Source organism: Anomaloglossus baeobatrachus, chromosome 9 (assembly GCF_048569485.1).
Source record: "Anomaloglossus baeobatrachus isolate aAnoBae1 chromosome 9, aAnoBae1.hap1, whole genome shotgun sequence".
NCBI classification, from domain to species: Eukaryota; Metazoa; Chordata; class Amphibia; order Anura; family Aromobatidae; genus Anomaloglossus; species Anomaloglossus baeobatrachus.
The window spans coordinates 232751247-232776305 of record NC_134361.1 but is presented as its reverse complement, the minus strand read 5'-3'; the positions used below and the strand labels follow the sequence as shown (position 1 = coordinate 232776305).

The 25059-nt window shown below is 50.3% G+C and overlaps 1 protein-coding gene across 1 annotated transcript; it reads right to left on the bottom strand.

The window, feature by feature from the left end:
- Positions 1 to 15371: 15371 nt before the first annotated feature.
- On the bottom strand, positions 15372 to 18643 carry IER5L (immediate early response 5 like). Its single transcript, XM_075324761.1, has one exon. The coding sequence runs from the start codon at positions 18565 to 18567 to the stop codon at positions 17725 to 17727; it is 843 nt and encodes a 280-aa protein (XP_075180876.1). The 5' UTR covers positions 18568 to 18643; the 3' UTR covers positions 15372 to 17724.
- Between the last annotated feature and the right edge of the window lie 6416 nt (positions 18644 to 25059).

Here is a 25059-nt window from a genome sequence, read left to right as displayed (position 1 = left end):
GAAGACCCAGCATGGTGCAATGACACGCCCCAGTGCACTTAGAAGATCCAGCATGGTGCAATGACACGCCCCAGTGCACTTAGAAGACCCAGCATGGTGCAATGACACGCCCCAGTGCACTTAGAAGACCCAGCATGGTGCAATGACACGCCCCAGTGCACTTAGAAGACCCAGCATGGTGCAATGACACACCCCAGTGCACTTAGAAGACCCAGCATGGTGCAATGACAGGCCCCAGTGCACTTAGAAGGTCCAGCATGGTGCAATGACACGCCCCAGTGCACTTAGAAGACCCAGCACTGGTGCAATGACACGCCCCAGTGCACTTAGAAGACCCAGCATGGTGCAATGAAAGGCCCCAGTGCACTTAGAAGGTCCAGCATGGTGCAATGACACGCCCCAGTGCACTTAGAAGACCCAGCATGGTGCAATGACACGCCCCAGTGCACTTAGAAGACCCAGCATGGTGCAATGACACGCCCCAGTGCACTTAGAAGACCCAGCATGGTGCAATGACACACCCCAGTGCACTTAGAAGACCCAGCATGGTGCAATGACACACCCCAGTGCACTTAGAAGACCCAGCACTGTTGCAATGACACGCCGCAGTGCACTTAGAAGACCCAGCCCTGTTGCATTGACACACCCCAGTGCACTTAGAAGACCCAGCCCTGTTGCAATGACACGCCCCAGTGCACTTAGAAGACCCAGCATGGTGCAATGACACGCCCCAGTGCACTTAGAAGACCCAGCATGGTGCAATGACACGCCCCAGTGCACTTAGAAGATCCAGCATGGTGCAATGACACGCCCCAGTGCACTTAGAAGACCCAGCATGGTGCAATGACACGCCCCAGTGCACTTAGAAGACCCAGCATGGTGCAATGACACGCCCCAGTGCACTTAGAAGACCCAGCATGGTGCAATGACACACCCCAGTGCACTTAGAAGACCAAGCACTGGTGCAATGACACGCCCCAGTGCACTTAGAAGACCCAGCATGGTGCAATGACACACCCCAGTGCACTTAGAAGACCCAGCATGGTGCAATGACACGCCCCAGTGCACTTAGAAGACCCAGCACTGGTTCAATGACACGCCCCAGTGCACTTAGAAGGCCCAGCACTGTTGCAATGACACGCCGCAGTGCACTTAGAAGACCCAGCCCTGTTGCATTGACACACCCCAGTGCACTTAGAAGACCCAGCCCTGTTGCAATGACACACCCCAGTGCACTTAGAAGACCCAGGATGGTGCAATGACACACCCCAGCTCACTTAGAAGACCAAGTACTGGTGTAATGACACGCCCCAGTGCACTTAGAAGACCCAGGATGGTGCAATGACACGCTCCAGCTCACTTAGAAGACCCAGTACTGGTGTAATGACACGCCCCAGTGCACTTAGAAGACCCAGCACTGGTGTAATGACACACCCCAGTGCACTTGAAGACCCAGTACTGGAGTAATGACACACCCCAGTGCATTTTCAAGACCCAGCATGGTGCAATGACACACCCCAGTGCACTTACAAGACCCAGCATGGTGCAATGACACGCCCCCAGCTCACTTAGAAGACCCAGCATGGTGCAATGACACACTCCAGTGCACTTAGAAGACCCAGCATGGTGCAATGACACGCCCCAGTGCACTTAGAAGACCCAGCATGGTGCAATGACACGCCCCAGTGCACTTAGAAGACCCAGCATGGTGCAATGACACGCCCCAGTGCACTTAGAAGATCCAGTATGGTGCAATGACACGCCCCAGTGCACTTAGAAGACCCAGCATGGTGCAATGACACGCCCCAGTGCACTTAGAAGACCCAGCATGGTGCAATGACACGCCCCAGTGCACTTAGAAGATCCAGCAAGGTGCAATGACAGGCCCCCAGTGCACTTAGAAGACCCAGCATGGTGCAATGACACGCCCCAGTGCACTTAGAAGACCCAGCATGGTGCAATGACACGCCCCAGTGCACTTAGAAGACCCAGCATGGTGCAATGACACACCCCAGTGCACTTAGAAGATCCAGCATGGTGCAATGGCACGCCCCAGTGCACTTAGAAGATCCAGCATGGTGCAATGACACGCCCCAGTGCACTTAGAAGATCTAGCATGGTGCAATGACACGCCCCAGTGCACTTAGAAGATCCAGCATGGTGCAATGACACACTCCAGTGCACTTAGAAGATCCAGCATGGTGCAATGACACGCCCCAGTGCACTTAGAAGATCCAGCATGGTGCAATGACACGCCCCAGTGCACTTAGAAGATCCAGCATGGTGCAATGACACACTCCAGTGCACTTAGAAGATCCAGCATGGTGCAATGACACACTCCAGTGCACTTAGAAGATCCAGCATGGTGCAATGACACGCCCCAGTGCACTTAGAAGACCCAGCATGGTGCAATGACACGCCCCCGTGCACTTACTGCCTAATGTGCATATGGCTTCTACCCTTGATTTCTCGTGACAGGCACATCGGATCTGTACAAAAAAGGTGTCATGTTTATTGCGGGACAAGTGCCTACACAGCAATACCAATACTATCTCAATAGATGAAAAAATGCTGACAGATCCTCTTTAAAGAAAATTTTACCCAAATGTATTTCGGAGGCCATAGTGCTGGGGTCAGTGGGGGACTCCAGGCATTAGCTCCTCATTACTCAGGCTGTCACCAGTGAATAGCACGGACGTCTGCATTGTAGATATTTTCTCTGCTTAGTGCTTGTGTGCCGGAGCTTGTGCTTCATAAAAACTATAAGCTTCATCTATAAGACTCCTGCAAGAATCCTATATTTCCTTGACTGTGTAGGCTAATTAAGAGTTAAAGGGACCACCCACATTGGAAAATCTCTCTCTAGCATCCTTTATCGGAGGTGTAATTATAATGGGTGCAGGGGTGAGGCAATTGCACCCGGGCCCTGGAGTCTAAGGGGGTCCCAAACATCCTTTTGGCAATTGCACCCGGGCCCTGGAGTCTAAGGGGGTCCCAAACATCCTTTTGGCAATTGCACCCGGGCCCTGGAGTCTAAGGGGTCCCAAAAGTCCTATTGGCAATTGCACTCTGACCCTGGAGTCTAAAGGGGTTCCAAAACTTATTTTGGCAATTACACCCGGGCCCTGGAGTCTAAGGGGGACCCAAATGTCCTTTTAGCAATTGCACCCGGGCCTTGGAGTCTAAGGGGTCCCAAAAGTCCTTTTGGCAATCACACTCAGGCCCTGGAGTCTAAGGAGGTCCCTAAAGTCGCACCCGGGCCCTGGAGACTAAGGGGGTCCCAAAAGTTCTTTTGGCAATCGCACACAGACCTTGGAGTGTAAGGGGGTCCCAAAAATTATTTTGGCAATCACACTCAGGCCCTGGAGTCTAAGGGGTCAAACCTTGGGGTTTGGGAGAAGGGCTGACCACTCCTCGGTAAATATCTACTCCTCCAATGAGGCCCTGGAGTCAAAGGGGGTGCCAAAAGTCCTTTAAGGAATCGTACTTGGACCCTGAAGTCTAAGTGGGTCCCAAAAGTCCTTTTGGCCTATATGAGAAGACCAAAACCATTATACACCTGCAATAATTGGGGGCCCCGTTACAGCTTTTGCACTGGGGCTCATGAGCTACCAATCCCGGGTAATGAGCACATTTTCCAGGTCCTCTAAAAAAAAGGATGAGGATCCCGAATGGGGACCCCTGAAAATTTAGGGTATATGGAAACAAAAGCCCAATGACAATAGTTGGCTGTGAAATTCATGCACCCCAGAGGTTCATTGGAGCAGTAGGTATTGACCAAAAAGGGGTCAGCCCTTCTCCCAAACCCCAAATACACATAATACAACATTTCTAGTCCATGAATGCCATTTGATTGGTCTGTATGTGTAATGATTAATTATCTCCATATATGGTTGTATGATGTCACAACTCCTAATAAACCTTTAGACCTATGACATCACCATAAGCCGTGTCTGATCTGCACAGGGTGTAATGTTTCTTTAATTTCCAGCCCGCTCGGTGATATTCGGAGCTTTGAGGGTGATGAGAAAACAAGTTTTAGACCCTGAACAAGAGACAAGCCTGGTTGTTTCACTGAAGATCTGTGCCGACTGTCTTCTCTCTCCAGCCTCACATCATGATTAATTTATCAGGGGCTTATGAATATGCAGATGAGCTTGCTTCTCTCTAGCATCCCCAGCTATTTTTTTTAAAGGGCCAGTCAGGATTGGCTGAAACAGTATCTTTCCATAGCGAATTCCCCTCACATCAACATCATCTCCCACCGCAAAATAAATGAGGTGCCACTGATGCGCTGAGCTGTGTGCGCCCTGAGCTCGTGTCAGGGTGCAGGGGACTTTATTTTGTCATTTTATTTGGAAGCCTTGCATATTTGTTTGCAGATCTACATCAAATTTGTTGTCCTTCCACCTCAAACCCTCTATGTGAGGGTAGAACCCCCCCACCTGTCCCAATCTAGCCCTATTGATAACATCTGGGGGGTTCTTACAATGTATCAGTGCAGAAAAGTCTCTCCTGTGCCGATACGTTGCAACATATCCGCTGTGTGAGAAAGACTCGATCACCATGTCGTCTCATCCTAATGCTATGGTTTTCAAGCAGCAAGCAGAGATCTTGATAAAAAACAAGGATAATGGAAGGATCGGTATGAACTTTCCATTCTGCAGTGGTTATGCCTCATTAACCTAAAGCTGTTTTTTAATTTTAAGTATTAAAAAACACCACAGGCAAATTAATACACTGAATTTTCCCTAGTGCAGGAACCGAAGGGGTGGAACTTGTCATTGGGATGTTCTCATTGGTGGAATTTGAATCTGTGTCATGCTCCACCCCTGAGGATCTTATATTTTTTATTCTTATATTGTGTAAACTGGAATCCTTGAAGAAAATAAAGAAAATATGAAAATTATGGTTAAAATGAGTATAGGATTGGTTGACAAAAAACGAACCTGATTAAAAAGATTTTTTTTGTATTAGTATTGAAAAACACTACAGGCAAATAAATACATTGAATTTTGCCTTGTGCAGGTTCCAAGGGGGTGGAGCTTGTCATTGGGATCTTGTCATTGGTGGAATTTGAATCTGTGTATCATGCTCCACCCCTGAGGATCTTATATATTTACTATTTTTATGTTGTGTAATCTGGAATCTTAGGAGAAAAGATTAAAATTATGGTTAAAATAAGTATAGGATTGGTTGACAAAAAAAGGACTTGATTAAAAAGATTTTTTTAATTGGAAGTATTGAAAAACACCACAGGCAAATTCATACACTGAATGTTGCCTTGTGCAGGTTCCAAGGGGGTGGAGCTTGTCATTAGGATGTTCTCATTGGTGTAATTTGAATCTGTGTGTCATGCTCCACCCCTGAAAGATCTTATATTTTTATGTTGTGTAAACTGGAATTCTTGAAGAAAAGATGAAATTTATGGCTAAAATAAGTGACAAGAAAAAGGACCTGATTAAAAAGCTGCCTATAACAATGTAATAAAATATTTTTTTAATTGTAAGTATTAAAAAACACTAGAGGCAAATTAATTCACTTAATCTTGCCAAGTGTAGGTCCCAAGGAGGTGGAGCTGGTCATCAGGATGTTTTCATTGGTTGAATGTGAATCTTTGTGCTATGTTCCACCCCTGAGGATCTTATATTTTCCATTAATATGCTCTGTAAACTGGAATCCTTGAAGAAAAGATGAAATTTATGGTTAAAATGAGCATGGGATTGATGACAAGAAAAAGGACCTGATAAAAAAGCTGGCTATAACAATGTATTTTTTTAATTAGAAGTATTAAAAAACACAGGTCAATTACCTGAATTTTGCCTAGTGCAAGTCCCGAGGGGGTGGAGCCTGTTATTAAGAATGTTCTCTGAATCTGTGTCATGCTCCACCCCTGAGGAGGTTATATTTTCTATTTTTATGCTCTGTAAACTGGAATCCTTGAATAAAAGATGAAAACTATGGTTAAAATGCGCATGAGATCGGATGACAATAAAAAGGACCTGACTAAAAAGCTGGCTATAACAATGTAATAAAAGAGTTTTTAATTGTAAGTATTAAAAAACACCACAGGCAAATTAATTAATTGAATTTTGCCTAGTGCAGGTCCTGAGGGGGTGGAGCCTGTCGTGGTAATGTTCTCATTGGTAGAATTTGAATCTGTGTGTCAAGCTCCACCCCTGAGGATCTTAGATTTTCTATTTCTATGCTCTGTAAACTGGGATCCTTGAAGGAAAGATGAAAATTATGGTTAATTCAGCATGGAATCATTTGACAAATGATTCAGAAGCTGGTCCAGAATAAAATCTATGTTGTTTAAAGGAATTTTCAGGATTAAAAAACAAACAAAATTTGCTTGCTTTCCTCTATGAATGTACCACTCATGTTAATGGCCTGTGTGTGCTATTACAGCTCCATTGATGTGAAAGGGTCTGAGTTGCAATTCCCCACACAACCTGTGATCAGGTGTGGAGCTGTTTATGGAAAAAAGCTGCTATGTTTTTCTAATCCCAGATATTTTCCTTTTACAAGAAGGAAGGGCATTTTAATCCCTTGATTGACACTTTGGAGGAAGTTTAATTTCAGTAATTAAGTGAATTATCTAATCGAAAGCCGATTATGCTGGGAAAAAGTTCCCTTTAAAGTTTACAAGCTGCACTATTTTAATCATACAACTTTTTGCCCTTTAGGCAAACTTTCTCTCATTTTTTGTTATATATATTTTTAAAAAATATCCATATATATACACACACACACATTACATATATATATATATACACATATATGAAAAAGAGAAATATATATATATATAAAATTTATTTATTTTTTTCCTTTTTGTACCCCAATTTTTTTTGTAGAATTTAGAGCCCTATGTTGCGATAAAAATTATAACCATGAGGTAAAACTGGTCTGTGACCTTGGATCTTCCATGTTTCACAGTCCATGCTCTTAACTACTCTGCCTCCCTTCAGAAGTGGCCTGATGGTGCAAACATAAAGACACTGCAACCCTAGTAGGGAACAGCTGCGGAGAGGAGAGCGGTCATTTACATACAGCAGATAGCATTCATTCATCAGCACACAGGACACCCACACATATGGGAACTCTGACGATGGTGGGAAATGTGCTGCCCACTATCATATGTATATATATATATATATATATATATATATATATATATATATATATATATATATATATACAGACACCCACATATATATATATATATATATACATATATATATATATACATATGTGTATATATATATATATATATATATATATATATATATATATATATATATAGATGAAAATTGTGCCAGACCCTCTGGGTATATGAATGACAATGGATTTCATGACACCAATCATCCATGCACATTGGAGCCAGCAATATTGTGCAGTGAGCCAGCTCTGCAGGAGGAACGAGGCATCAGGAACCTCACCCCTCCAAAACAATGTCATTAATAAAGCCTGAACTATTGATGTTTACAGACTGTTTATACACAAATCTACATCTATCCCTGTATGCCTAGATTTATTTTAAATTCGAAACATTATATATTTGTAAAAAATATCTATATAACTCTCTACATATATATATTTTCTCCAAACCAATTTTTGGACTACCTATATATACGTATATATATATATATATATATATATATATATATATATATATATATATATATATATATATATTGGTAGTCCAAAATTTGGTTTGGAGAAAATAATATAACATAGTGAATAAAAAATATAAATAAATACATAAAAACTAATAAAATAAAAATAAATAGAAAAAAATATATATATTATTTTTTATTTACTTTTGATTTATATATTTTACATTAAATAAAAAATAGTATTTGGTTTAAAATAAATAATAGGAAAAATTGGTTTGGAGAAAATATAGGAAATTAAAATAAAATAATATAAAATAATAGATTAAACAAAATCGAAATGAATAAAAATAATAAAATATATATAGAAATATACATATATATATATAAAAATGTATATATATATATACACACACATAAATTATACACACACATAATATAAAATAGTGTAAAATGGTAAATAAAGTAAAATATAAATTAAAAAAATATATAAGAAAATAAATATATATAAAAAAAATATATATATATATATATATATATAGTTATATAGTTATATATACTGACATATACCGATTCTGTGTGTATGGAAATATATATATATATATATATATATATATATATATATATATATATATATATATATATATACATACACACACACAAAAGATCGGTAGTCCAAAAATTGTTTTTGATAAAATAACATTTAATAGTAAACAAAATAAAATATAAATAAGAAAAAAATAAAAATGTATATATATATATATATATATATATATATATATAGTAAAAAAAAATACTAAATTGGTATTGGTAGTCTGAAAATTGGTTATATATTATAAAAATATATAGTATAATAAAATATATAATATAAATAAAAATAGAACTAAAATAAAAAGTATATTGGTTTGAAGAAAATAATATAAAATTCATATATATATGTATTTTTACTATTTTATATTATTTTCCCAAAAACAATTTTTTGAACTACAGATTAAAAAATTGCTCCAGATCTCAAGCTCGCAATGAAATAAAAAAAATAATAAAAAAGTATTAATCATATAATCATAATAAAATGTCCTAATTGATTGGGAGCACTGTGCCCCCCGCAGGGCGATACGTGGCGCTTCATCAGTGGCTCCTGTGTGTGGTGCCCGGCGCACTCCAGCGTCACCTATGTGCAGGCTCCTATCTGCAGTTGCTATAGTGACGTGTTGTGTGTCTTGTCCCTGACGGGGCCGGTAAATGACTCTGGACGCGCAGTTGCTGTGGTAACCCCCCATGCAGCAGCTGTCGTTGCAATGTGTCGGTGCAGGTTATGCTGGATGGAGGTATGCGGTGTCTTTGTGGCGCCACTCCTTATTGTCAGGTGCACTGAGCCACCCAGCCAGACTAACCAGTTCAGGGACACAGTGTGCGCACTCATTTCCCTACCCCTTGTGTTTTCTCCGCACACTGATTGTGCCTGGAGCCTGTGTGCCAGCCCCTCTGCCTCCGTGCCTAATAATAGCCCGCACCCCCTCTCCTGTCGCCTCCCTTTGTACCGCGGTCTCTGCCCCTCGCTGCTGTTTATCAGCTGCTCCCAGGGTGCAGCCCATTGAGCTCTATACACTCTTCACATGTAGCAGAGCTGACTCTGTCCTTTGTGTCTTACCGTCTACAGTTTCTATGCAAAACCCCCCTCGGCTCTGCTACATGTTCTTTTCTGCCGCAGCCTGCTGTATCCTGCGAGCACCGCATCTCTCCGCCGCAGCACGGAGAAAGCAGCGGCCATACACGGAGCGCGCTTATGACAAACCCTTTACGTTGAATCATTATATTATAATGGTGCGTTTATAAGATTCAATTTCATATTTGAAAATAATGGCGCATATTTTGTAAACAAAAATCAGACGAATGAAAAAACGGTCCTAATAGTCCTATAGTTAAATGCTAAAATATAATAAAGAGTAATAAAAAAATAAAAATATTTCTTATTTTGGATATAGGACTCATAGAATTAAAAGCTAATTAATAATAAAAAAATATATTTCTATTTTGGATGTAGGACTCAGAATTAAATGCTAAATTATAATAAAAATAAGAACAAAATTATAAAAATATTTCTTATTTTGGATGTAGGACTCATATAATTAAATGCTAAAATATAATAAAAAAATGAAATATTTCTTATTTTGGATGTAGGACTCAGAATTAAAAGCTAAATTTTAATAGAAAAATAATAAAAAAATAAAAAATGCGCTGCCACACTTTTTGATTAGATTGTGAAATGCAACTGAGGATATATTAGAGCAAAAATCTATATATGTATTTTGCATTCTAAATCCTTAATGTTTATTTTAGGAGGGAGGATGACGCTGGGAAGCTTCTGTTGCGCTGTAAAGTGCAGCTAAGTTGAGCTATAGAAAAGCTTTGAAGAAGTTTGAAAATCCCCGCAATCCCGCCACGGTGTGTCAGGGGACAAGAACTGCTAGTGATAAGCTATTCTGCAAAGATTTGGAAATATTGGTATTATCACACCTTCCAATGGAAGCGCGAGGCTGCGATTCCCACGGAGCGCCACTAGGAGGAGCTCTGGCAACTGCTTACAGAGGCAGCAATGGGAGCAGATCGGCGGCCGGGGCTTCTGCTAGGAACATTGCCTCTTATTTTCTAGCACAAAATAAAACTAAAAAAAAAAAAAGCCGATTCAATAGTCTTATGTTAAAAATGCTTTTTCGCAATTGCGGCTGCTGAAATGAAAGAATCCGCGCTTCCGTCCTCCTTATGGCGTTCAGCACATAAATATAAAATAGTGGTGCGATGCTCTGCACAGAGCAGGATCGATGCAATCGACTGAGCTGTTCTGCAAGATCGCAAGCGCCTGTTTTATGCTTCTCGTGAACTTTTCCGGTAGTGGAAGGCGATTTCACCCCCTGAGATCTAGAGCTGCCCCCCCCCCAGACCGCATGGAATATGTTGGCGCTATATAAATATATGGCCCCCCATCCCCGTGCTATTCTTGAGCGGAGATTGCAGCGCTGCATTCATAGGTCAATGTATAGGAGGCTTTCATATACTTACAGGGGATAAAAAATGGAAAAAAACACCACCAAGTGGCACATTGCAGGGATAACAAATAAATGGAGATAACTCCGCACATGAGCAGAGGACGGAGGGATGACACTTTCATCAGGATTATTCCCTCCCCAAACCAACCTACAGACGCCCTGGTGCCGGAGCCTTGACTCACGTGGAGCAGAGGAGATGCCAGCTTGCTACAAGTACAAGGAAGCCAAAAAGGTCTACATTTAAAGGGCTATTACTAGTGATGAGTGGGCACTACCATGCACGGGTACTCGTAATCAGTAGTGATGAGCGAGCACTACCATGCACGGGTACTCGTAATCAGTAGCGATGAGCGAGCACTACCATGCACAGATACTCGTAATCAGTAGTGATGAGTGGGCACTACCATGCACGGGTACTCGTAATCAGTAGCGATGAGCGAGCACTACCATGCACAGATACTCGTAATCAGTAGTGATGAGTGGGCACTACCATGCACAGGTACTCGTAATCAGTAGTGATGAGCGAGCACTACCATGCACAGATACTCGTAATCAGTAGTGATGAGCGAGCACTACCATGCACGGGTACTCGTAATCAGTAGCGATGAGCGAGCACTACCATGCACAGGTACTCGTAATCAGTAGCGATGAGCGAGCACTACCATGCACAGGTACTCGTAATCAGTAGTGATGAGTGGGCACTACCATGCACAGGTACTCGTAATCAGTAGTGATGAGCGAGCACTACCATGCACAGATACTCGTAATCAGTAGCGATGAGCGAGCACTACCATGCACAGGTACTCGTAATCAGTAGTGATGAGTGGGCACTACCATGCACAGATACTCGTAATCAGTAGTGATGAGTGGGCACTACCATGCACAGGTACTCGTAATCAGTAGTGATGAGCGAGCACTACCATGCACAGATACTCGTAATCAGTAGCGATGAGCGAGCACTACCATGCACGGGTACTCGTAATCAGTAGTGATGAGCGAGCACTACCATGCACAGGTACTCGTAATCAGTAGTGATGAGCGAGCACTACCATGCACAGGTAGTCGTAATCAGTAGTGATGAGCGAGCACTACCATGCACGGGTACTCGTAATCAGTAGTGATGAGTGGGCACTACCATGCACGGGTACTCGTAATCAGTAGTGATGAGCGAGCACTACCATGCACAGATACTCGTAATCAGTAGCGATGAGCGAGCACTACCATGCACAGGTACTCGTAATCAGTAGTGATGAGCGAGCACTACCATGCACAGATACTCGTAATCAGTAGTGATGAGCGAGCACTACCATGCACGGGTACTCGTAATCAGTAGCGATGAGCGAGCACTACCATGCACAGGTACTCGTAATCAGTAGTGATGAGTGGGCACTACCATGCACGGGTACTCGTAATCAGTAGTGATGAGCGAGCACTACCATGCACAGATACTCGTAATCAGTAGCGATGAGCGAGCACTACCATGCACAGGTACTCGTAATCAGTAGTGATGAGTGGGCACTACCATGCACGGGTACTCGTAATCAGTAGTGATGAGTGAGCACTACCATGCACGGGTACTCGTAATCAGTAGCGATGAGCGAGCACTACCATGCACAGGTAGTCGTAATCAGTAGTGATGAGCGAGCACTACCATGCACGGGTACTCGTAATCAGTAGCGATGAGCGAGCACTACCATGCACAGGTACTCGTAATCAGTAGTGATGAGTGGGCACTACCATGCACGGGTACTCGTAATCAGTAGTGATGAGTGAGCACTACCATGCACGGGTACTCGTAATCAGTAGCGATGAGCGAGCACTACCATGCACAGGTAGTCGTAATCAGTAGTGATGAGCGAGCACTACCATGCACGGGTACTCGTAATCAGTAGCGATGAGCGAGCACTACCATGCACAGGTAGTCGTAATCAGTAGTGATGAGCGAGCACTACCATGCACGGGTACTCGTAATCAGTAGTGATGAGCGAGCACTACCATGCACAGGTACTCGTAATCAGTAGTGATGAGTGGGCACTACCATGCACGGGTACTCGTAATCAGTAGTGATGAGCGAGCACTACCATGCACGGGTACTCGTAATCAGTAGTGATGAGCGAGCACTACCATGCACGGGTACTCGTAATCAGTAGTGATGAGCGAGCACTACCATGCACAGGTACTCGTAATCAGTAATGATGAGTGAGCACTACCATGCACAGGTACTCGTAATCAGTAATGATGAGCGAGCACTACCATGCACGGGTACTCGTAATCAGTAGTGATGAGCGAGCACTACCATGCACAGGTACTCGTAATCAGTAGTGATGAGTGAGCACTACCATGCACAGGTACTCGTAATCAGTAGTGATGAGTGGGCACTACCATGCACAGGTACTCGTAATCAGTAATGATGAGTGAGCACTACCATGCACAGGTACTCGTAATCAGTAGTGATGAGCGAGCACTACCATGCACGGGTACTCGTAATCAGTAGTGATGAGCGAGCACTACCATGCACAGGTACTCGTAATCAGTAGTGATGAGCGAGCACTACCATGCACAGGTACTCGTAATCAGTAGTGATGAGTGAGCACTACCATGCACGGGTACTCGTAATCAGTAGTGATGAGCGAGCACTGCCATGCACAGGTAGTCGTAATCAGTAGTGATGAGTGGGCACTACCATGCACGGGTACTCGTAATCAGTAGCGATGAGCGAGCACTGCCATGCACAGGTACTCGTAATCAGTAGTGATGAGCGAGCACTACCATGCACGGGTACTCGTAATCAGTAGTGATGAGCGAGCACTACCATGCACAGGTAGTCGTAATCAGTAGTGATGAGTGGGCACTACCATGCACGGGTACTCGTAATCAGTAGTGATGAGCGAGCACTACCATGCACAGGTACTCGTAATCAGTAGTGATGAGCGAGCACTACCATGCACAGGTACTCGTAATCAGTAGTGATGAGCGAGCACTACCATGCACAGGTACTCGTAATCAGTAGTGATGAGCGAGCACTACCATGCACAGGTACTCATAATGAGTACTGATGAGTGGGCACTACTATTCACGGGTACTTGTAATGAGTAGTGATGAGCGGGCACTACCATGTACTACTAATGATGAGCAGGCAATATTATGCACGAGTACTCGTAACAAGTAACGATGAGTGGGCACTACCATGCTCGGGTTTCCTAATGATGAGCGGGCACTACCATGCATGAATACTCGTAATGAGTAGTGATGAGTGGGCACTACCATGCTCGGGTCTCCTAATGATGAGCGGGCACTGCAATGCTCATAACTTGTAACATGCAGTTGGATGCTCAAACGGTCGCGACTCAAGCCACAGAGTATAATGGAAGATCTTCCGGAAAACGCGAGTCTCCCATTGATTTCCATTATACTCGGGCACACAAGTCATGCCCATCCGCGCATTCAGCTGCTCATTACGAGATCCAAACATGGTAGTGCCCACTCTTCATTATGAGCACCCGAGTATGGTAGTGCCCACTCATCATTAGGAGTACCCAAACATGGCAGTGCCCACTCATCATTAGGAGTACCCAAACATGGCAGTGCCCACTCATCATTAGGAGTACCCGAATATGGCAGGGCCCACTCATCATTATGAGCACCCGAGTATGGTAGTGCCCACTCATCATTAGGAGTACCCGAACATGGCAGGGCCCACTCATCATTAGGAGTACCCGAATATGGCAGGGCCCACTCATCATTATGAGCACCCGAGTATGGTAGTGCCCACTCATCATTAGGAGTACCCGAACATGGCAGTGCCCACTCATCATTAGGAGTACCCGAATATAGCAGTGCCCACTCATCATTAGGAGTACCCGAACATGGCAGTGCCCACTCATCATTAGGAGTACCCGAATATAGCAGTGCCCACTCATCATTAGGAGTACCCGAACATGGCAGTGCCCACTCATTAGGAGTACTCGAACATGGCAGTGCCCACTCATCACGAGCATGGTAAAGCCCACTCATCATGAGCACCTGAGCATTGTAGTGACCACTCATCACGGGCAGAGTAGTGTCCACTCATTACAAGGACGGTAGTGCCCACTTATAATAAGCACCAGAGCATGGTAGTGCCCACTCATCACGCGCACCCAAGCATGCTAATGCCCACTCATCACTAGTGGAAACCCTTTAAATAAAGAACTTTTTGGGCTCCTAGTACTTCTATCAAGTTGACATCTTCTCTGTGCCCACAGTCAAGACTCCGGCACCAGGGGCATCTGTAGGTATTACACGCCAATATTAACCCCCACTCACCCCAACCGTGCAAAAACTACAACTCCCAGCAGTTGATTCTTATATTTTATATACAAATTCCCAGGGAGCTTTGCTTTAAGAAGTCTATACAAAGAATCAGTACCCAAGAGCCTAATTAGTCTCCATTGGCTGATAACAGAGAATATGTTCAAGCAGAACGGAGGGAGTATATACCATAGGGGTTGGAGTTGGGGGCTCTGGATTAAAAGGGAGGAGGTCTAGGATGGGTCGGCTGCACCCCTTGTTTTAATGAGAGGCAAAGACAAGGGTTTGGGGACAGTAGAGGCACAATATGGGAAGGGGGTGTAGTAGGGCTATGGTGCCCATTGGATAGAGGTTCATTCAGTCCCTTTAAATGCCCCCTATATATGTTCCCTACCCCAAAAAAGAACAAAGTCAAAACTTTTGAATATTTTTTTTTTTATTTAAGATTATAAATTTAAACAAATAAATCTGAACAGTTTTACCCGGTGATATACAGTTCAATATACACAAAATACAGGTCATTGGAACACAAAAATAAAAACTTTTTTTGCAAAAAAACCCCAAAAACGTTAGATCTGATACACATAGTGCTTGTAAGTGAATGTTGGCACGGCAGGCGCGTCATCCTAAACCACCTTTTTACAACAAAAGGATTAAATGCCAAAGTAAAAACAAAATATAAGAAAATAATAATAATGGACAGGTCGCATGATCAAACTATGCTGGTTTCATGAAGTCAGTTGAAGGCTGAAGAAAGACAGGAGGGGAGAGGGGGGAGATGCGGCTTCACATGGAATTTAGTGTTATCATAAGGTGACAGGTCATCATTAAAGACTCATGGATTTTGGGGATCTATAAAGATTTTGAAACAGACCCCAAATATCATGATTGACAGAACAAAAAGTTACAATGTTGAACCTCAAAACTTGACAAAGACTGGAGAAGATGAGGACCTGGTTTATTGTTCCTCCAGGTCCACATTGTAGGAAGAATAAACCAGGGGTCATCTCATAAGTGCAGATACAATAGGGGGGCGATGTTGGTATGAGGGGGGGTGGGATTTGACCCTTAAGGAGCACCACCACCAAACCAGGTGAGGAACCCACCATCATGGGAGAAGTTCCTCCCCAACTTGTGCGAGAGGACCTGGTTTATTATTCCTCCAGGTCCACATTGTAGGAAGAATAAGCCAGGGGTCATCTCATAAGTGCAAAGATACAATGGGGGGGATTTGACCCTTGTGCTGCACCACCACCACACCAGGTGAGGAACTCTCTGTCATGGGTGTGGAACCCACCATCATGGGAGAAGTACCTCCCTAACTTGTGCAAAAGGACCTGATTTGTTGTTCCTCCAGGACCTTCTCATGGTCCACACTGTAGGAAGAATAAGCCAGGGGGTCGTCTCATAAGTGCGGAGATACAATGGGTAGGTTAGAATGAAGGGGGGATTTGACCCTTGTCCTGCACCACCATCAAACCAGGTGAGGAACCCACCATCATAGGAGAATTGCTTCCCCAACTCTTGCGAGAGGATCTGGTTTATTGTTCCTCCAGGACCTTCTCATGGTCCACATTGTAGGAAGAATAAGCCAGGGAAACACAATGTGGGGGGGATTTGACCCTTGTCCTGGACCCCCAGCACCATGGGAGAGGAACCCCAGCACCATGGGAGAGGAACCCCAGCACCATGGGAGAGGAACCCCACCACCATGGGAGAGGGACCCCAGCACCATGGGAGAGGGACCCCAGCACCATGGGAGAGGAACCCCACCACCATGGGAGAGGAACCCCACCACCATGGGAGAGGAACCCCACCACCATGGGAGAGGAACCCCACCACCATGGGAGAGGAACCCCACCACCATGGGAGAGGGACCCCACCACCATGGGAGAGGAACCCCACCACCATGGGAGAGGGACCCCACCACCATGGGAGAGGGACCCCAGCACCATGGGAGAGGAACCCCAGCACCATGGGAGAGGGACCCCACCACCATGGGAGAGGGACCCCACCACCATGGGAGAGGGACCCCACCACCATGGGAGAGGGACCCCACCACCATGGGAGAGGGACCCCACCACCATGGGAGAGGGACCCCACCACCATGGGAGAGGGACCCCACCACCATGGGAGAGGGACCCCACCACCATGGGAGAGGGACCCCACCACCATGGGAGAGGGACCCCAGCACCATGGGAGAGGGACCCCAGCACCATGGGAGAGGGACCCCAGCACCATGGGAGAGGGACCCCAGCACCATGGGAGAGGGACCCCAGCACCATGGGAGAGGGACCCCACCACCATGGGAGAGGAACCCCAGCACTATGGGAGAGGGACCCCACCACCATGGGAGAGGGACCCCACCACCATGGGAGAGGGACCCCACCACCATGGGAGAGGGACCCCACCACCATGGGAGAGGAACCCCAGCACCATGGGAGAGGGACCCCAGCACCATGGGAGAGGAACCCCACCACCATGGGAGAGGGACCCCACCACCATGGGAGAGGGACCCCAGCACCATGGGAGAGGAACCCCACCACCATGGGAGAAGTTCCTCCTCAACTTGTGCTGAGGAGCCTCCTTAGATCTGCAGCCTGTGCCCACAAATGAGAACATGAGAGAGGGAGGAAAAATAACGCAATTAAATAGGTGCTTCTCTGTTTATGTAAAAATAAAGTCTGGTCTGTACAGGTTCTAGAAAACATCCTCACTATACAGGCGCCCCCCCCTCCCCAGCCTTGCCCCAAGAGCTTGCAATCCATCTGCTAGAATGCCACGATGGCTCTAGTCCATGCCCCCAGGCTGGCCAGCGCCTGTTTGCCACATAAGTGCCCGTTCAGACTCTGCTCGGGCTCGGCTTGTCTGCTCATCAGTCCCGAGAAGCCGGAGCCAAAGATAGAGATCAGGTTGGAGATGTTGGAGGAGTCCGTGGGCTCCGGCGGCGGCAGCTGTGGGCAGAAGTCCTCGTATCTGCCCCTCTTGCAGGGCACAAAGTGGGGGTCCAGCTCGTCGTCCTCCCCCTGGGCGCTGTAGCTGTACCCCACCGGGGGGTACTTGCGCTTGGGAGCCGCCGGCGGGAGCGCAGGGCAGGGTGCGCCATGGCACGGGCACTGCGAGGCGCAGCAGTCCTGGTGCAGGTAGCCGTTCTCCACGGTGGTCACAACGTGAGTGTCCAGGTCCAGCACCGTGGTCTGGCTGCAGTGGGTGACGGCGGCTTGTTCCGAGCAGCAGCTCCGGGGGTAAAAGTCCTTGCTGGGGTGCGGTGCCAGGGCGCACGGCGGCAGCTCCAGCGGCTCCTCCACGGGCTCCAGCATGTCGGGCTGTATCCGGGGCAGCTGCTGCATCTCGTCCTCCTCCTCCGGGATCTGCAGGGGGCTGAGCTCCGGGATCTCCTCCGGGGCGCACTCCATGGGCTGCGGCGGGAAGGGCTGCTGCCGCCGGTACAGCTCCGCGTAGCGCTCGCTCAGGTAGAGCTGCCGCGCGTTGCGCAGGACGTAGGACACCAGCAGGTTCTTGTGCAGCTTGATGCCGCCTCTCTGGGTGCGGGAGCTGTGGATCTTCCGCAGGGACAGGCTGATCAGGCTCTGCGCGTCCAGGGCGCACTCCATGCTGGACGGGGACGCCCGCGGCAGCCGCGGGGCTCGCAGGACTCTGTGCACCGCCTCTCCGCCCCTCTGCCCTGCCAAGCTCAGAGCTGTGCTGCTCCCCGGCTCCGAGACACTTATATACCAGCAGCCTGCTCCCGCCCCAGCCCGCAGCGGCCAATCAGCGGCGCGCATTCACACGACTGACAGCGGATACACGCCCCCCGACACAACCGACAGCCAATGGCGTGAAGGCGGGGACTCGGTGCCATTCAAATGCTGGAGCTGCGCTCGGTGCCGGGAGAGAGAAGAAGCCAGCGGAGCAGAGAGCGGGGCAGGAGACGGGGGACAGCCGAGACCGGGCAGAGGAGGGGGGAGACCGGGCAGAGGAGGGGGGAGAGACCGGGCAGAGGAGGAGGGAGAGACCGGGCAGAGGAGGGGGGCACAGCCAGGAGGGGGGAGAAACCGGGCAGAGGAGGGGGGCACAGCCAGGAGGGGGGAGAAACCGAACAGAGAAGGGAGGCATAGCCAGGAGGGGGGAGAAACCGGACAGAGGAGGGGGGCACAGCCAGGAGGGGAGAGAAACCGAGCAGAGAAGGGGGGAGAAACCGGGCAGAAGAGGAGGGGGGCACAGCCTGGAGTGGGGAGAAACCGGGCAGAGGAGGGGGGAGAAACCGGACAGAGGAGGGGGGCACAGCCAGGAGGGGGGAGAAACCGGGCAGAGGAGGGGGGCACAGCCAGGAGGGGGGAGGGAACAGTGCAGAAGAGGGGGGCACAGCCGGGAGAGGGGGGGAAAAACCAGGTAGAAGAGGGGGGCACAGCCGGGAGGGGGAGAGAAACCGGGCAGAAGAGGGGGGCACAGCCGGGAGGGGGAAGAGAAACCGGGTAGAAGAGGGGGGGCACAGCCGGGAGAGAAACAGGGCAGAAAAGGGGGGCACAGCCGCAAGAGGGGGGAGAAACCAGGCAGAGGAGGGGGCACAGCCGGGAGAGGGGAGAGAAACCGGGCAGAAAAGGGGGGCACAGCCAGGAGGGGAGAGGGAACGGTGCAGGGGAGGGGGGAGAAAAACCGGGCAGAGGAGGGGGACACAGCCAGGAGGGAACGGGGGACAGCTGTCATAGGGGAGAGAAACCGGGCAGAGGAGGGGGGCACAGCCGGGAGAGGGGGGAGAAACCGGACAGGGGAGGGGGACACAGCCAGGAGGGAGGAGGGGACGGAAGACAGCTGTCAGGGAGAGAGAAACCGGGCAGTGGGAGGGGGAAGAAACCGGGCAGAGGAGGGGGACACAGCCAGGTGGGAAGAGGGAACGGTACAGAGGACGGGGGACAGCCGAGAGGGGGGGGGGGGAGAAACTGGGCAGGGGAGGGGGGTACAGCTGGGAGGGGAGGAGGCAACGGTGCAGCCCGGAAGGGGAGGGAATGGTGCAGGGGAGGGGGGCACAGCCAAGAGGGGGAAGAAACCATGCAGAGGAGGGGGGCACAGCCGGGAGGGAGTGAGGGAGCGGTGCAGGGGACGGGGGGGACAGCTGGGAGGGGGAAGAATCTAGGAAGAGGAGGGGGCACAGCCGGGAGGGGGAAGGGAACGGTGCAGAGGACCAGGCACAGCTGGGAGGGGGGGAGGGGACGGGGGTACAGCCTGGAAGGGGAATGGAACGGTGCAGGGGAGGGGTGCACAGCCAAGAGGGGGGGAGAAACCGGGTAAAGGATGGGAGCACAGCCAGGAGGAGAGAAGAGAAACTGTGGAGGGTATGGGGGCACAGCCGGGAGGGGGAAGAAACTATGCAGAGGAGGGGGGCACAGCTGGGAGTGGGGAGGGAATGGTGCAGGGAACTATGCAGGGGATGAGGGTACAGCCGTCAGGGGGGGAGAAACCGCGCAGGGGATAGGGGTACAGCCTGGAGGGGGGAATGAACGTGCAGGGGACGGGGGTATAGCCTGGAGGGAGGAAGGGACGAGCAGGGGACGGGGGCACAGCCAGGAGGGGGGAGCGAGCAGTGCAGGAAACGGGGGCACAGCCGGAAGGGGGAGGGAATGGGGTCACAACTGGGTGGGGGGAGGAAATGGTGCAGGAGATGGGGGTACAACTGGGGACGTGCAGAATTCGGAGCTTGGGACGTTGCATGGAGATGGAGACGGTGCACAGAGCAAAGCTGGGGACGGTGCAGGGAGCAAAGCAGGGAACAGTGCAGAGGGCAAAGCAGGGGACAGTGCAGGGGGCAAAGCAAGGGACGGTGCAGGGGGCAAAGCAAGGAACGGTGCAGGGGGCAAAGCAAGGGACGGTGCAGGGGGCAAAGCAAGGAACGGTGCAGGGGGCAAAGCAAGGAACGGTGCAGGGGGCAAAGCAAGGGACGGTGCAGGGGGCAAAGCAAGGGACGGTGCAGGGGGCAAAGCAAGGGACGAGGTGTAGTGGGCAAAGCAAGGGACGAGGTGCAGGGCGCAAAGCAAGGGACGGGGTGCAGGGGGCAAAGCAAGGGACGGGTGCAGGGGGCAAAGCAAGGGACGGGGTGCAGGGGGCAAAAGCAAGGGACGGGGTGCAGGGGGCAAAAGCAAGGGACGGGGTGCAGGGGGCAAAGCAAGGGACGGGGTGCAGGGGGAAAAGCAAGGGACGGGGTGCAGGGGGCAAAGCAAAGGACGTGGTGCAGGGGGCAAAGCAAGGGACGGGGTGCAGGGGGCAAAGCAAGGGACAGGGTGCAGGGGGCAAAGCAGGGGACGGTGCAGGGGGCAAAGCAAGGGACGGTGCAGGGGCAAAGCAAGGGACGGGGTGCAGGGGGCAAAGCAAGGGACGGGGTGCAGGGGGCAAAGCAAGGGACGGGGTGCAGGGGGCAAAGCAGGGGACGGGGTGCAGGGGGCAAAGCAGGGGACGGTGCAGGGGGCAAAGCAGGGGACGGTGCAGGGGGCAAAGCAGGGGACGGTGCAGGAAGCAAAGCAGGGAACGGTGCAGGGGGCAAAGCAAGGGACGGTGCAGGGGCAAAGCAAGGGACGGTGCAGGGGGCAAAGCAAGGGACGGTGCAGGGGGCAAAGCAAGGGACGGGATGCAGGGGGCAAAGCAAGGGACGGTGCAGGGGGCAAAGCAAGGGACGGTGCAGGGGGCAAAGCAGGGAATGGTGTAGGGGGCAAAGCAAGGGACGGTGCAGGGGGCAAAGCAAGGGACGGTGCAGGGGGCAAGGCAAGGGACGGTGCAGGGGGCAAAGCAAGGGACGGTGCAGGGGGCAAAGCAAGGGACGGTGCAGGGGGCAAAGCAAGGGACGGTGCAGGGGGCAAAGCAAGGGACGGTGCAGGGGGCAAAGCAAGGGACGGTGCAGGGGGCAAAGCAAGGGACGGTGCAGGGGGCAAAGCAAAGGACGGTGCAGGGGGCAAAGCAAAGGACGGTGCACGGGGCAAAGCAAGGGACGGTGCAGGGGGCAAAGCAAGGGACGGTGCAGGAAGCAAAGCAGGGAACGGTGCAGGGGGCAAAGCAAGGGACGGTGCAGGGGGCAAAGCAAGGGACGGTGCAGGAAGCAAAGCAGGGAACGGTGCAGGGGGCAAAGCAAGGGACGGTGCAGGGGGCAAAGCAAGGGACGGTGCAGGGGGCAAAGCAAGGGACGGTGCAGGGGGCAAAGCAAGGGACGGGGTGCAGGGGGCAAAGCAAGGGACGGGGTGCAGGGGGAAAAAGCAAGGGACGGGGTGCAGGGGGCAAAGCAAGGGACGGGGTGCAGGGGGCAAAGCAAGGGACGGGGTGCAGGGGGCAAAGCAAGGGACGGGGTGCAGGGGGCAAAGCAGGGGACGGTGCAGGGGGCAAAGCTGGGGACGGTGCAGGGGGCAAAGCTGGGAACGGTGTAGGGGGAAAAGCTGGGGACGGTGCAGGGGGCAAAGCTGGGGACGGTGCAGGGGGCAAAGCTGGGGACGGTGCAGGGGGCAAAGCTGGGGACGGTGCAGGGGGCAAAGCTGGGGACGGTGCAGGGGGCAAAGCTGGGGACGGTGCAGGGGGCAAAGCTGGGGACGGTGAAGGGGGCAAAGCTGGGGACGGTGCAGGGAGCAAAGCTGGGGACGGTGCAGGGGGCAAAGCTGGGGACGGTGCAGGGGGCAAAGCTGGGGACGGTGCAGGGAGCAAAGCTGGGGACGGTGCAGGGAGCAAAGCTGGGGACGGTGTAGGGAGCAAAGCTGGGGACAGTGCAGGGGGCAAAGCAGGGGACGGTGCAGGAAACAAAGCAGGGAGCAAAGCAGGGTACTGTGCAGGGAGCGGTGCAGGGGATGGGGGTAAAGTCAGGAGCGGGCGGAGAACAGTGCTGGAGATGGTTGTACAGCCGGGAGGGAGATGGAATGGTACAGGGGACAGGGGCACAGCTGGGAAAGAAAACAGAAAGGGGACGGTGCAGAGAGAAAATCTGGGGACGGTGAAGGGGGCAAGGCAGGGGAAGGTGCAGGGGGCAAAGCAGGGGAAAGTGCAGGGAGCAAAGCTGGGGACGGTGTAGGGAGCAAAGCTGGGGACGGTGTATGGAGCAAAGCTGGGGACGGTGCAGGGAGCAAAGCTGGGGACGGTGTAGGGAGCAAAGCTGGGGACGGTGCAGGGAGCAAAGCTGGGGACGGTGCAGGGAGCAAAGCTGGGGACGGTGTAGGGAGCAAAGCTGGGGACGGTGCAGGGGGCAAAGCAAGGGATGGTGCAGGGAGCAAAGCTGGGGACGGTGCAGGGAACAAAGCTGGGGAGGGTGTAGGGAGCAAAGCTGGGGACAGTGTATGGAGCAAAGCTGGGGACGGTGTAGGGAGCAAAGCTGGGGACGGTGTAGGGAGCAAAGCTGGGGATGGTGCAGGGAGCAAAGCTGGGGACAGTGTATGGAGCAAAGCTGGGGACGGTGTAGGGAGCAAAGCTGGGGACGGTGCAGGGAGCAAAGCTGGGGACGGTGCAGGGGGCAAAGCTGGGGACGGTGCAGGGGGCAAAGCTGGGGACAGTGCAGGGGGCAAAGCTGGGGACGGTGCAGGGGGCAAAGCAAGGGACGGTGCAGGGAGCAAAGCTGGGGACGGTGCAGAGAGCAAAGCTGGGGACGGTGCAGGGAGCAAAGCTGGAGACGGTGTAGGGCGCAAAGCTGGGGACGGTGTAGGGAGCAAAGCTGGGGACGGTGTATGGAGCAAAGCTGGGGACGGTGCAGGGGGCAAAGCTGGGGACGGTGCAGGGAGCAAAGCTGGGGACAGTGTAGGGAGCAAAGCAGGGGACGGAGCAGGGAGCAAAGCTGGGGACAGTGCAGGGGGCAAAGCTGGGGACGGAGCAGGGAGTAAAGTTGGGGACAGTGCAGGGGGCAAAGCAGGGGACGGAGCAGGGGGCAAAGTTGGGGACAGTGCAGGGGGCAAAGCTGGGGACGGTGCAGGGGGCAAAGCTGGGGATGGTGCAGGGGGCAAAGCTGGGAACGGTCTAGGGAGCAAAGCTGGGGACGGGACGGTGCAGGGGGCAAAGCTGGGGACGGTGCAGGGGGCAAAGCTGGGGACGGTGTAGGGAGCAAAGCTGGGGACGGTGCAGGGGGCAAAGCTGGGGACGGTGCAGGGGGCAAAGCTGGGGACTGTGCAGGGGGCAAAGCTGGGGACGGTGCAGGGGGCAAAGCTGGAGACGGTGCAGGGGGCAAAGCAGGGGACGGTGCAGGGGGCAAAGCAGGGGGAAAAGCAGGGGACGGTGCCAGCAGGGTACTACTGTTATAGACTATTTCCATTCTCTCACCTGGGTACATCCATGATAATGGCACAGAGAAGTGCAAGTTACAGTCAGTGCCGGGGGTCAGTGCCGGTCTGCTGCAGAAGGAAGTGGTATTACAAATGGCACCTGATGGGTGGGGGTCCTGTCACAGTGCAGGGGTCATATGCACACAGCAATATCATAGGTGTAATGCACACAGTAATGTCAGGAATAATACAATGTCACACAGACAGATGATAACACTGTGATATCACAGCTCAGGGGTAATGCACACAGTAATGTCAGGAATAATACAATGTCACAGAGCAGGGATAATGCACACAGACAGATGATAACACCGTGATATCACAGCTCAGGGGTAATGCACACAGTAATGTCAGTGACTATACGTACTGTGTGCATTATCCCGTCACTGACGTGATAGTACAGGGACAATTCACAATCAGATCACAGTGGACATTGTGTTAGGACAGAAAAGCATTGCTGCCATCATCCAGGTATACCGCACACAGCAATGTCACTGCACATGGACAATTAAACCATCTCCTCTTTTTGACGGGAAATAGATATGTTAATCACTATTTTGCCCCCTGGTTCTGCACAGGTCACATTTGTTATACTATTTCTTCATGTCAGATGACGTTTGTGCCCCTTGTGTATTTGGGGACCCACTGCCCTAAAAAGAACGGCTCAACTCCACGTAAAGGTCATCATCTGAATATTGGGCTGAACACCTGTGTATTCCCCTCGCTCTGCTGATATGCAGTGTCCAGATACATGGACATCTATTAGATCTGCCGAGGCTCACCCACAAGTAAGTGTGCCCACTAAGTCTCTCCACAAGTGCCCACTGTCATGGC

Excerpts from the sequence above, each read along its gene's own strand:
- IER5L (XM_075324761.1), bottom strand. The coding sequence starts at position 18,567 with ATGGAGTGCGCCCTGGACGCGCAGAGCCTGATCAGCCTGTCCCTGCGG.